We start from the raw sequence: 14,932 nt of genomic DNA, 5'->3' as shown, positions 1-14,932 counted from the left end.
ATATAATTTCATCATTTCACACAAACTCCTCTGAAACAATTATATTAATAATAATTCCAATAATACTAGATGAAGAGTTGAAGATCTGCCATAAATGAAATTGAAATACTTCTGTGTATTGTTGCTGCATAAGTAGAACATTCTTTACTACTGAGTAACATCAGGTGATTATAGATTCTTCACACTTAGGGGGATTGACCTGAACTAAATTTCAACAAGTAATAAAAAAGATTTTGAAAAAAACCATAAGGATGATGTAGGGATGGCAATGCCAAAAAGTACAGAAACAAAATAGGGATGAATACGCAAGACCATATAAAAATCCCTACATAAGTAGCCAAATAATTCAAAGAAAAACTTTTACCTACAACTAAATGTTGAATTCCTTTCATTTGCATGAATTCAGGTTTCAATAAAAGCATTTAAACTGCTATTAAGTCTTACAATGGCTAATTCCCATACACTTGTAACATTGACTCAGTGGCTACTTATGTAGGGATTTTTGCATGGTTTTGTATACTCATCCCTACCTTGTTTCTGTACTTTTTGGTATTGCCATCTGTATGTCATTCTTATTTTTAAGATTTTTTTTATTACTTGTTTCCCCTCTTTTTTTAATAAATGGCAGTTGTTATGAAGGCAGCAGTTTAGCCTGCCATGACGAGTTGTCTTGATGGATATCAAGTGTTGAAGTTAATGAAACGCTATACTGCTTCTGCACTATCCAAGTTAAAATGCAGCATTTTGGTGTTTAAATCATGGCAACAACTTCAAACATTGGTGAGCTAACCCTTCTGATGCCAGAATCAGAACAATCAGCAGAACATTTGGTTGTTATGTTACTCGCTGGTTCTCTACTTTAGCGATGTTCTTTGGTTAAACTGAAGGTCTTAATAGCTTTTGAAAACCTAAGTTAGGTGTGTATAAAAGTCTCTTAGATTGTTGTAAGAGAAACTTGAGACTATGATAAGCAATACATAATATGCAATGCCCATTTTATTCCTGGCCCATCCCTATATACTAAGCACTACCATGCTTAGTGATACCTTTCTAGTTCATGTATTGTAAAAAACAAAATGATTTAAAATGATTGATTTATCACTTAATTAGTAAACTACAGATAGAGTCAAAATTTTTAAAGTGGAGTGTACTTTTCTAGTTGTATAACAAGTTTAAATCTGAAATAAAAAATTTTTAATGTTTCAGTAGGAGTTTACTTGTAAACATTTATCAAAATTATCATTTTATCTAGAATAATATATGCATACATACAGAGGCAAAGAAATTTGCATTCAACATATGGAATTCAATATAATTGCCTAAATAAACTTGGTATGAAATATTTGCAGAGTTCCATACAACTATTATTTACAGCTAACCCACTATAAGTTAACTATAGTTATGCTTCCGCTATATGTTGATACTTGTAGGACATGTATAGAATACAGTCCTATTATTGCCCTTTTACAAAAAGAGACATAAACATTCATGTATAGGTAGAAAGTCAAAAGATGACCAAACAGCTTGGTTAATTGTGGGGAGTAATACAGAGTTGACTACTGTTCCGATGAACAACACTGTTAAGTAGTGATTTTTAGACATGGGTTATCAAGTAATGAATTTCAATTATGGGTTTTCAAGCTGACTTCTGTTTTGATGAATAACACTGTTAAGTAGTGAATTTTGTCATAGGTTGTCAAGTTCACTACAGCTTGATTAACAATACTTTTAAGTCGTGAATTTTCATTATGGGTTCTCCAAGTTACTGTTTGATGAACAACACTGTTCAGCAGTGAATTTTTGTCATAGGTTGTAAAGTTGTTGTTTTTTAGCGCAAGCTACACAAGAATATTTGTGCTATATCTACCGTCGAGAAATCTCACCCTGAATTTTAGCACTAAGAGACCATTGTCAAATTCACTAATGTTGAATAAATAACAATCAGATAAAGAATTTTAGTTATGAGTTGTGAAGTTCACTAATGTCTGATGAACAACACCATCAAATAGTGAATTTTAATGCATTTTTGTGCTAAATAACAAAAGAAAATATCTAAAGAAAATCACTTCTCACTCATAACAACTTTGTATGTCAGCTATGTTACATAAATCTGAAAATATAACATACTATACATACCAGTAGTAATGATGTTTATTGGATTTTGGTATTAAAAGCATATAGCTACCAACAATAATGTATTAGAAACATAATAAAACTCTAGTTTTGAATTAAGAAATTTTTACCCTTGATCTTGAAATCTCAGGTTCATCTCTGAAAAACACACTGTCATCCCCAACAGTGGTATAAGACACTTTTCGCTGCACTGGCCTAGAATTCTGAGAGTGGGAACTTGATAATTTTTTTCTTATATTCTGAAAAAAAAAAATGTATACCATACAATTCTTGTGTATTTACTATGAACTAATAATAGTGGCATGTAACATAAATATCAAAGTATATAATCCAGATTTAGAGGGAACACTTCATATTTCTAATACTTACATGCCATGTATTTTACTATTTACACAACATCACAGTTTTCCTCTTTGGTAAACTGTTGTGAGTGAAAGTAAAAAACACAAATGTGGTTTTTGTTTGGAAGATTTTTGACAAATGAAACAATACTACTACTTTTTAAATTATATAGGTGTTTTGAAATTTGAATACATAAATCCAAATTGCAGCTAGTAAAGCATTAAAATACACATGTATACATTCATACACATACCACATATACTAGATTTCACATAACTGTATGTATATTATTTGCTTTTGTCTTAGCACAAAGACTATCAGTGCTATGTCCACTACTGGGAAGAAACTCAAAATTCTAGCATTATAAGCCCTCATCAGTTAACCTTACTACTGAACCACCAGAGGAGTTGTATATCTTTGTGTTTACGAATTTTAACTAATTGTTGTCAAATTAACCTAAAACATATAAGGAAGTGAATGTACATACTTACATTATTAGTTTTGAATAATAACAATGTTCACAATTAAATAAAAATAATATGGCAATAAGAACATATATGGAAAAACAACACTATGATGGTTAATTGATAACCCTTTTATGATACCTTGTTGTGCATTGTTTTCATTCAAGTATCAATCCTCAAGTTTAAAATAGCAAGTAAAAACAGCATGTTCAAAGGCATTTCAGAGTTTTTTTATTATGCCCTTTTTTCATTTCATATTAGGAAATACGATTATCATCCTAAACATAGATCTAAAATTTTATACAACAGTAGAAGATAAACACTTCCTGGAATTCACATCAGCTCATTAATTATACCCACTAAGCACAAGCAACTCATGAACCACGTGTTTCACTTTTTGTTCTGTCAGTATTTCTGAAACTCCAATGAGTAAATTTTAAAGTAATTAGAAAAGATTCAGCAGCAAGAAAAGTTAGTTTCAAACCTTGATAGCAATTATTTTTTGCAGTGGCACCAATATTTGCTGGCTATTTAGAATTAGAAAAAACTGTGACAGTATTTTCTTTCCTCATAATTTCCTATAATGACCTCAATCCTATAAAGATTTTAAAAATATACTGATATAATGATTTTCAAATAATAATAAAAAATATATTAAACATTTCAACTGATAATTTCACTACGAAGGATTCATAAATATTTGACATTTGGTCCATATGAAAAAACAAACACTTGTAAACAAATTTTCCAAATGTATAATTAATTCTTAACTCATTAATGTTCTTTAAATCTATCGAAATTAATCTTGTATTAAAGTTTAATAAATTCAATTCACTATGCATTATGAAACTAAAACTGGCTATATGCTAAAACTAATGTAAAACTTTCCACAATCTTCACAAGTTTCCTTATTTCTTGAATATACATTGAATATACATACAATATTCCTAAAGACATTATTTCATAATACAATAAAAAACAATTTTAAAGGGATAAGTTTTCATTAATGGTAACATTGACCTTACTTGAAAATGTATTTCAGATACGTACTCACTTCTCATCAAAACTGACAGCTATTACCTCGAGCCATTGATGAAAAAGATTTTGTACAAATGTCAAGCATTTGAACAAAACTCCCATACCTACCTGTAGTAACATGTATTGTGCCAACCTATGATACAATCTGCATTCAACTATAGCCCTCCACCAATAGGAGGGTAGCATATTCTCCATGCGTGGTACTCCCCTTGAGCACAATGAGTATACCTAAGGGTTATTATTGATGAGCCAAAACAGACACACAGGAAGTTGGGTGGAAGGGTAGATGGTTTTGTGGAGAGAGGTATCTATCTGAAATACAATTTCAGGAAGGGAAAATATTAAATTCAGAAATGCTATTCACCCATTCACAGAACTGAGAGCGAGAAATTACACACTGATAAGTTGTTGGAGGGAAGTTAACATTTTTTAACAATGAAAATGTATTTTCTGATAGCTATTTACCTCCTCTCCCCATAGCTATCTCGACCTTCATTTGCCCTCTAGGCATTGGTAAATCTTATGAACAGTGCACCAATTTTTTATACCCCTATATTTTTTGCATCATTGCAGCAACATATGCTAAATCATGTGACCACCCTCCACCAATCCCATTGTGCCCCCTATACTAGTGCAGGTAACTCCCTCTACTATTGTAGCACAATCCTCACTTTGTAGAATTGGCATATACAAATCTGAAAACACCGGCAAATCAGTGGGGAGGAAGAGCGAGTGTGTTTTCAGTGTTAGAAAATGTTAACTTCTGAAATGGTACCACCTCTTCTCCCCATAGCTAAAATCCCACATTGGAAAGGTGGAGGGGCTGGTGAAGGGACAAAAACAAATAATCAAGTGGAGAGCGACCGCTATGAAAAAAAAAGCAGGTATGCCACTTAAAACGCAAGGCACACTTCTGGAACAAGTATGCTTTTCACCCAGTAAAGAAGACAGTAGGGCAGAAATGAAGAAAATATGTGGCTAGGGCTAAGAGAACCATATATGAATAGGCCTGGTACGGTCTGCCTGGACAAAAACATCCAGGGGGGAAAAGCATTGGATTTAGAACAAAATAGGCAAGTGAGGTCCACCCAGGCAAAAATATCCAAGTGAAGCCCCTTGGTTTACATTGGATTATGTAAAATGTGGCCCATCTGGGCAAAAACACCCAGAGGAAGTGCCTTGCATAAGAGATTTCATGCCATATTGAAGGTGTAATATGCAGCATAGTAATGATAAAGAAATAAAGAAATGCTTTCCGCCAGGGCAAAATCATCTAGGGGAATGTACGAAAAAGGTAATGTGCAGGAAAAAGAAGATGATCGGGAATGGAAGGGGAGTATAAATGGAAAATAGAAGGGAAAGAAAGAGGAGAGAAGCAAAACAACTTTCACCAATAGCAGATGTCTTGGTATACTTTGGATTATGTCAAGAGCAGTCCATCTGGGTAGAAAACACCTTGCATAATAAACATAGTGCCATATGTGTGTATAATAGGCAGCATAATAACAGCCCTCTTCTTATCGAGTGAGTACATGTGGCTATGAAATTTTGTTATTCTACAAAACCCACTTGTTAGGAAACTTCCATAGTCCACCACTCCAGCAACTAGGAACCAGAAGTGGCAAGGACCCTTATGCTCCACTAGAAGAAAGGGGGAGGGAAGAAAGAGACACATTTGAGGGTCTGAAGGTATGAAAAGTGCAATGGGCATCTGTGTTTCCCTATTTTAAAAAGGAGAAAGACCCGGACTGCAACAATCACGAGTCAGTAGCGATGGGCAAAAATCTCTATTTGCTTTACTCAGGAAGTCCATGAGTGATGGTCCTCAGGAGATATATCTATATATACACCACCAGAAAAGCATCCAGTGGCCTTACAGAAACATCCCATCTCCACAGTGGGCATTAGAAAGAAGATTATAAAATGATACAGCATACCCGACCAGGTAACACCAGCCACTAGGTGGAATCCAGAAATACAAAGGGAAAATTCATAAGTGAAATCAAAATTTCAAGTTACCCCAGTTAAAGGTGAACAGATGTGTGGAAAAATCACCACAGGTGGAAAATAATATCCAACCAAGGAGGAAACAGTGAGATCGTGCAAATAATGTGTGACAAACATACTGGGAATTGTCCACATTCCTGCTTGTACAATCTCTTCCAACATGACGAATCTGGTGCAATGACCCATTAAACAGCCAACAATCTTACATCAACACGTCAGAATAAGCTAGATGGATGAGTTGCCAAACCAAGCCAGTAAGGGTAACAGGAGAAAGATCACGGAAAACAGAGGGATTCCACTATATGAAAAGGCAAGAACGGGAACTCCGAAAGGATTCAGTTCGAGACATAAAACGAAAAAGGGAATGTACAGGACAAAGAAGATGATTGGGAATGGAAGGGGAGTATAAATGGAAAATAGAAGGGAGGGAAAGAGGAGAGAAGCAAAACAACTTTCACCAATAGCAGATGTCTTGAGAAAGAAGGAATGAACGGGATAAAGGAGAATATAAGAAGCATGGTAAAAGTTACGGGAAACATTAATAGCATAAATATCAGAATGATGATGACCATTAGTGAGAAGGAGAAGGAAATAGGTCTTAAGGGTAGAAAGAACACATAGCAACAGGTTTGAAAGGAGAATGGGCAAGGGCATAAAAAACGACACTGAGAGATCCAGACAAGGCAGATAAAAAATACGATAGGAATGGAAAATAACAGAAATAGCAGGGGAGGAGAAGGATCTATGAAAATGGAAGAAGCAGAAAGTGTGGGACAGAGCAGCATGATAACTAGAAACAATGGACACAAACAAACCTTGATCAAATTACCAGGTAAAGAACCTGGACAAGTGAGAAACTGAAGGACGGAATCCCTGGCAAATGGACCACTGGTGAAAGGTAAACCAAGGATGCTGATACACGGACAATGAGGAAGGATGGATGGAGAGGAGGCAATGGACCGGACAAAAGCCACTCACGAAGACAGAGTTTGACGATGCCTGGATGAAACAGGTCCAATCAAAGTTGCTGGATTAAAGATCTGGATGGAGGTAAGGGAAGAGGTTGCTGCTCCAGTAAAGGCCAAAATAGAGGAAACCATGACTAAGCAGACCAATACAGAGCAACTAGCAACAAATGGCAAGGAGTGGTCTGTATGAGAGAAAGAACTCTGGAGAAGAGTCTGATCGAAGGGGTAAGCATAGAAATGAAGGCCCCTCCAATACTGGCTAAATGCATCTACCGCAAGAGGTAAGGGGTGAGGGACAGAAGACCAAAAGAAAGGAAGTTTGGCACTCCAATGGATTGCAATCACATTGATATGAGGCATACCCAGGCTAGAACACCCATGCTGAAAAACATCCAGGTGAAGGGACCACTCCATAAGAAGAACTTGGTTGGGGTGGGACAGATGGTTTGCAACCAGATTTATAACACCTGTAACATGACATGCCAAGAGTGTGATGTTTCGCTTACAAACACGGTCTGACAAAGTTCCCTTAATGACAAAAGTGGGAGACGCACCCTCGCAAGTAACGCATCTATCCCTAATAAATTCCAACACAAAATCTAAGTGGTGAGAAATAAGGCTGAAGCTGACAACTGGGCCATAGTAGACTACAAGAGGGTCCAGAGATTGGCCGAGAATTGATCAGGAGACTGGTGGAAGGCCTGAGACAACAATTGTAAAGAGGAAAGAACACGTAAAAGATTTGTCAATGAAATGCAAATTGTAGTAAACTGGGACCTATTAAAATGAACCAAGGCATCAAGATTAGAACCCCACAAGTGAAGGAGGGGATCTAAACACTGATAATCCAAATAGGGATTTGAGGCACATTGGTAAGCAAAAGAAAATTGGTCCAAAAGCCAAGGGGGACAAGGCATACCCATTCCCAACTGTACAAAAGCAGCAAAATGTTAAGCATGAACAAGAATGTTGGGAGAGGAAGGAAAATAATAATAATTGGAAAGATGCTCTTCTCTTAGCAAAGAAGAAGTAGAAGAATCAAGGGCAAAAGGAGAGACATGTAAAATTTGACAAACTTGATCAATAAGGTGTAAGAAAGGCATGAAATGGAAAAGGGAAGTGGGAAAGGAGGTAAGTATCTATTGGAAATACATTTTTTCAGTGTTTAAAAAAATTTCCAATAAGAAATGTAACCAGTTAGAATCCCACGTTGAAATAGTGGACGAACTGGTGTAAAATTTTATGTAGATAAGCCTCTTTGTGAAGTGCCTGAAGGGAACCCATGGAATGTGACACCCTTTACCTTGGTACAATTTAGCAGCACACCTGGGAGACTGCACTTCGTTTGTACTGGGGTAAACTCTTTGCCTGAACAGGAAGGGAAGTGTCCAAAGAACAGGCAAATGATACAAGCACAGTCCAGAATCTGCATCAGACTTTCATAAGAGCTATATGAGCAGTGTGGTTAGGGTGCTTCAGACATTACGTGGTGGGTCAACTCCTGTCCAAAAGTTATAATTTTCCTATACTTAAAATGCATTTCCAATAGTACTTACCTAGTCTCTCACATAAATAGCTATTTTCATTCAATGTTGCTCTCTATATTCAAAACATTTTTAGCATGCCACAAGCCTTGAGCTTCCCTGTACCTTACAATCAACTGGTTCAAATGCATCTTGCATGTAAATCATCATGTGACAACCCTTTCCTGATGCATGTGACACCCTCTATTTGATTCTACCGAATTATCACTTCGAGTTTTGGCAGAAAATGGAAGCACCAGTTTTCAGAGGAGAGGAAGGGTGGGACGTGTGAGAGGAGGTAAGTACCTTTGGGAAATACATTTTCAGTATAGGAATATTATAACTTTTGATATGGTACATTATCTCCTCTCATTTAAATAGCTATAATCCCACTTTGAATAGGTGGAGGGACCAGTGCAAGGGAAAGAATGAAGCATCCTTCAAAAATGTCTAAAGGACACTCCCAAAGAGGAGATCTTTGGAGTCAAAGATCATACATGGGAGACCACACTACATCTGTACCAGGTATACTCTTTGCCCAGTGTGAAATGTAGTATCACAGACATAGGCAGAAAAAGGAAGGAGAACATCCCTATGGGAGAGAAGAATAGTTGGATAGGGGTCCAAACCATCATATAACAAATCTCAATCCCATAGAGTACTGGAAAGTGGGTAAAAGTAAAAGGATGTGCCCCTAGGTATAGTGTGGCTAGGGCACAATGGACCATACACAGCAAGTCAACTGCATCCACAACCCATGCCGCCGTGAACTGACATCCACGTGGGGGTAGGATGAGGATCATACTGTTGGTATGTCAACTACAATTCAAAACCCAGTCACTGGGAGCAGACATTCATATGAGGATAGGAAAGAGGATTATACTGCTAACAAGTCAACTACAATCCAAAACTCAGCCATCTGGTGGGAGTAGGAAAGAGAATCATACCATCTTTACCTCAAGTTCAGCAGAAAGGGAATCTCGTACTCCATGATCTATGAATGGGACATATGATAGCAATGTGATAAATTGTTTGACTGATCCAGGAACCCAACATTCAAACGATCACTATAGTAAAGATGTCTCTGTAAGGTAAACTATCTCACTCAAAAACAATTGGACAGGAAATGCTCCTAGCACAATAACATCTTCAGTATAATAAAACCATCAAGAGATAACATAAGAGGAAGAACCATATTAATTAGCAAGTACCACCACCATGACCCACAACACGGATGGAGGAACAAAAGTATAATTGAGTGAAGAAACATAGACACCTATAACAGATGTGTGAGGACTTATGTTGATTGGTTCAGCTCTGAATCCAAAACCCACCTACTGGGAACCAACATCTATGTGGGGGTAAAATGAGAGATCACATTTGAAAGGGTTACCTGCATTTTGATGGTTCACTCCAAAGCAAGGGGATAGCTGTCCATCCATGATATTCATTAGTTTGAATAAATCAGGAGTGGTCTGCTTTTCAAAATAGGGTTTTCATGGTCTCCCATTGCACTGTATCTAGTGTTGACATTCCTTCGGACTCTCCACCACAATTTCTTCCACCTTCTTCTTCCAGTGGAATATAGGAGTCCTTACCACTTTCCAGTTCCAAGCTGCTGGGGTGGTGGACCATGAAGGCTTTCACCTGAATATGATAATGATATACAATACAAATGATGATAAAATCATTCAGTTGAGAGTAGGGTGTAGTTTTCTGTGTAGATGATGAGATGTCCTTCAATCTGATGCTTCATCTCTGTCGGGGTTTATCCGAGGGGATGTGGTACTGCTTTACGCATGAAGTCCATGGGTTAGTACGGTCCAGAATAGGCATATGAATAAAGCAAATATATCTTGAGGAAAATATTATGAGTGATCTTGTGAAACTTGTGATGAGGAACTAGAGACAAAGACATAAAGATCTGAAAGAAGCTCTAAGGGCAAGGAATGAAACAAGTACCCAACCCCATGGTGAACAAACTTAAGACAGAATCATAAGGAATGAAAATTAAGAAAGTGGGCATCAAAATACAAAACATCAACTATGGGCATCCTCAGTTCTGGAGAAAATAGCCCACCATAGTGTGATAAAAGACAATATAAGGAAAAGGGAAAACCAAGGAGTGAATGAGGTGGGACAGATCAATCACAGAATTCCAATCTGCATGGAGAATGCACGACTAATGGAGGAACACTTATATGTAGGACAGGTAAATTATGGGATGGAACTTGAATAAAGAATGCAATAGTCAATGAGACAAATGAGCCACAAAAAAAAAGAATGTAGCAATAAAGATACCCCACATGATGCTCAAGTCAGAAGAGTAACATACCCCCCAAAATAGAGACCAGTGGGGGACAACAGCCATCTGTAAATTACAATTAGAAGTGGAAAGGAAATGAACTGGGTATAAAATAGCATACCACCCCAGAAAATCCCAAAAGCAAAGAAGCCACTTTGTATGGAAAGAGCCAAAAATGGCAATTGCACCAACATGGAGGTAAGGAGGAGGAAGGTATCCCACGCAAATCCCCAAGAAATAAACAGAATGCCTCAAAAAGGAGGTGTATGGTGACCAATACCAGTAGGAGAGGTGATAGGGGAAGATAAGGCTGGAACACTTGGCTAGGGAGAAAGGGAGAGGATTAACAGAGTCTGACCAACCATACAGGCTGGTGCTAGCATTCCTTGCCCTCCATGGGCTTTGGTTCATTTTGCCTTAGCTTACCATCAGACAGATTGTTTTTGTTTTTTTGCTTCTCTGCACTTTGGAATTCTGTCGCATTGAACTAAAAATAAAATGTCTGAAAAAGAAGGGAAAAAAAATATAAAAAGGGCTGAGGTAGGTCTAGCAGACTCCATAGTAGAGGCCTGGGAAGGCCAATTCATAATCAAGTGGAGGAAAATTGTCAAAATATACATTGTCCTGAACAAGTTCGGCAGTTTAAGGAGGAAGGCGAGCAATAGTGGGAGACAGTTGGGCAGACCCTTGACTTAGGGGTCCTCAAAAGCAAAAGTAATTGTAAGTATAAAATCTGATTATTTATGAAAAGCTAAAAGTCGTTATATTGTCAAATTAAGTAAGTGTATATTGAAAATAAAACATTTTGTAGAAGGTATTTGTTGAAGAAACAATATATTCAACCTAATTTACGATTTACCAGTAAGATGAATGACAGGTAAGACACATGTTAAGCCTAAACTAACATTATAGTACAAAAGGATATTACTAAACGTTAACTAAAAATCCCTAACCTCACAATAAGTAGGTACATATCTAACTAAATGTATATTATTGAAACCAAATAACTATAAATAATAATATCAAAATCAAAATACTCAAAAAAGCTATAATAGTTTAACAGCTTATCTGTTTAAAGTCAGCAGTCCCAAGTGTGTGGGCCACCAAACTAGAGAACTGATAAAGGTCAACTCATATTACAATCACTCTCCCAATGTACTGAAGGTGACAATTCCTCCATCAAGTACTGACACCTAAAGCCTAGATAATTGTGCCGGAAGTGAATGAAAACATTTTCAAAGTGGAAACAGAAGCTTCGGTGAAAACAAACAAAACAGTAAAGTAGCAATAAAGGTAAGTTATCACTTAAAATAGGTAATGTGAAGTAGAAAAAAAAAATTTCCACAAAAAATGTCTTGACAATAACACTGCCAAACGAGAAGTGATAGTTCAGTAGAATCTAATAGAGGGAGTCTCATGCATCAGGAGAGTGTGTTGCGCTCCTAGTGGCGGAGGTAATGTACCGTATCAGAAACAGGCAGCACCAGCAATTTGTCATGTAGGAGGAGGGTCCCTACCATCTTCACTCAAGCCCAGTGAGACAGAACAGAAAAGTAACATCCAACCAGCAGCTGAGTGAGAACTTATGTTGGCTGGTCTTGTGGGAGCCTCAAGGCTAGTAGCAAGTGTAAAAGTCCACGTACAGAGGGCAGCATTGAATCCTGAAAACTAGATGTAAGCAGAAGTTACGTACTATACTGGAAATTTAAGTTTTCCAATATACTCTGAATTATGTTATAAAACCAGTCAATAATCCACTTAAGTAAGCTTGTAGAGTGAATCAGTCAGTGTTTCCTTACATGTTTGGATTTGTCTTGCCAGTCACACATACTGATTTACATAATACAAAGAAGTTATTTCTTTATATAATCATAGAGAAATTACTATGGCATTTCCTTAGACCTACATAGTCATCACAGTGCTCAACCACATAGAATTGCTAAGGAAGAAATAAACTAATTTGTTACAGTTTATGTGGAGTGGACTTTGAATTATTTTCACCAGATACTTTAAAAGAATCTACCAACAAAACAACAACAACATTAGCACAATATATTTAAAAATCTTCTGAAGTCCATACATAAGTATCATATTTTATACTTATTGTTTCTTAATAAATAATAATCTTAACAGGTTAGGTATGAATCATAATGCACAGACAATCACTGATTTACTAAGCAATAAAATTTGAAATTGTCACACATTAATAAAGTTATGCAATTATATTAATTTTCTATTTATGTAGCAAAATTATGAAGGTTATTTGACAACCATGCTTCAACTTGCAAAACTATTTCAAGTACATTGACATAAAATTGTCAAGCTAACAATGAAAGCATAACAATGCAACATCTTTGTTTTTTTGTTGTAGTTATAAAAACTCATATTATTCCAAACCAAATATAACATTTTCTAATACAATAGACAGTATATGAAATAATTTATTTTAGTTATCAAATCCATGAAAAAGAAAGCAATGTATAAAAATATAGCAAAATCATATTTTTATATAATCACAGAAATTCCAACAGTAAGCTCCTGGTGTTATTATAAGAAAATAAATGATTAACTCACATGAGACAGATATCTCAAGCCATTCAAAGTCATTTTATAAACAGAATCTTTGCGAACTGTGTATTCATCTTCCACATGAGGTAAATCTGTGCTTATGTTTTCTGCATGGTCAACTACATCACCTCCTTGTTGAGAAGCTAAATGAGAAGAGGTTGGGACGGACTCAGATACTAGCTGCTCTCTTCTTGTTTCATAGTAGTCCTATTAATTGCAAAATTTAAACATTTCATATTAATAAATATGCTTGATATGGTTTGAATAAATGTGTTTTTCACATGCAAGCTATAATTCAGTCTTTCATTACACGTTTTTACCTAGATATTGTTAAGCCAAGAATAAGCACTTTTTTTTAAGGAATTGTTAACTGAGAGTCAATAAGTTTCTTATTTACATAACACATATATACATATACTATTACTAACACCACTGGATTTCTATATGAATCTAATGACGAACTGCTGAGTAGGATTTATAAAGGTCAACAGCTGCCACAAACAACTAGATGAGGTCAAAGTGCTACAAGGTAAGGACTCCCCAAACTTTAGAAAAATGTTACTGAATATATCATTAATGGTACTGAGCTGAAACATTACAGTCCAACTACATGTACCTGTATTCATATGTAAATTCATTATGGGTAATATACTGATCAAATGGAAGACTACTAGACTTGTCACATTGGAATATCATACACCTCACTTAAATTAATCACACAGTAGTCCATGTGAATTTTGAAACATTTTAAAATGAAACCACACATCAATCAATCAGATCCATAACTTAAAAAAATCAATAAACCTTTACTACACATTATATTTTGTGTCTTCAGTTACAACTGGGGTGTATCCTTATTATTTTATACACAGCGTGGTCACAAGGAAATAGACACCACCTTTTCAGAAAAAATGAAATTTTTCAGTCATATTCACATGAATTGATATATTTATAATTTAATTAATATCTGGTAGACCTTCCTTTCACTTCGTGGAGTTCGTTGATCCTTTGGGGCATCGTGAGAATCATCTCGTCAATTTTAGATTGTTGGTTTTTTTGGTTGTTTCTTGACTTGCCAATCGAGTATGGCCCAGAGGTTTTCGATGGCGTTCTTGTCAGGAGACTGGCTCGGCCAGGGCAACTTCTGGATACCATTTTCTTCCTGTCACTTTTGGGTGTTTCTAGCAGTGTGACATGGTGCTCCATCTTCCTGGAACAACGTTGTGTTCTTGTCCACGAAACCCGAGGAATAAAGTGGCAAGAGTCCTTCCTCCAATATTTCGACGTATATCGCAAAATTTATGTTGCCAACGCACTCCACTAAGCTCGATCTCCCACCAACCTAAACAGTTCCCCAAACCATCACGCTGAAACCACCATGCTTCACAGTTGGCTACAATCTGTTGAGCCAAAACTCTTGGTGAGGCATTCTCCAGACCCATATCCTTCCACTGTCCGAAAATTAAGCGAATCTTGATCCGTCTGAGAAAAATACCGTCTTCCAGAAGTCCAGAGGCTTGGTCGTCATAGCACTTGTCCACTTCTTTCGTCTAACTATGTTGGCATGTCTCAATAAGGGCTTAC

The 14,932-nt window shown here is 36.4% G+C and overlaps 1 protein-coding gene across 3 annotated transcripts in view; it reads right to left on the bottom strand.

Annotated features, from left to right (window-relative positions):
* Positions 1-14,932, bottom strand: part of LOC106466365 (inactive rhomboid protein 1-like) — a 65,999-nt gene that overhangs the window by 37,120 nt on the left and 13,947 nt on the right. For all 3 annotated transcript variants that reach the window (XM_022394358.1, XM_022394359.1, XM_022394360.1), the window contains 2 exons: positions 13,355-13,555; positions 2,244-2,372 (listed from right to left, as the gene is read on the bottom strand). In XM_022394358.1, coding sequence (XP_022250066.1) covers positions 2,244-2,372; positions 13,355-13,555 — 330 coding nt within the window. The remainder of the gene's footprint in view (positions 1-2,243; positions 2,373-13,354; positions 13,556-14,932) is intronic.

The sequence above is a fragment of the Limulus polyphemus genome, unplaced genomic scaffold (genome assembly GCF_000517525.1).
Source record: "Limulus polyphemus unplaced genomic scaffold, Limulus_polyphemus-2.1.2 Scaffold2237, whole genome shotgun sequence".
In the NCBI taxonomy this organism is placed as follows: domain Eukaryota; kingdom Metazoa; phylum Arthropoda; class Merostomata; order Xiphosura; family Limulidae; genus Limulus; species Limulus polyphemus.
The sequence above is the reverse complement of the archived record's forward strand: the minus strand, read 5'-3'. Positions and strand labels throughout refer to the sequence as shown.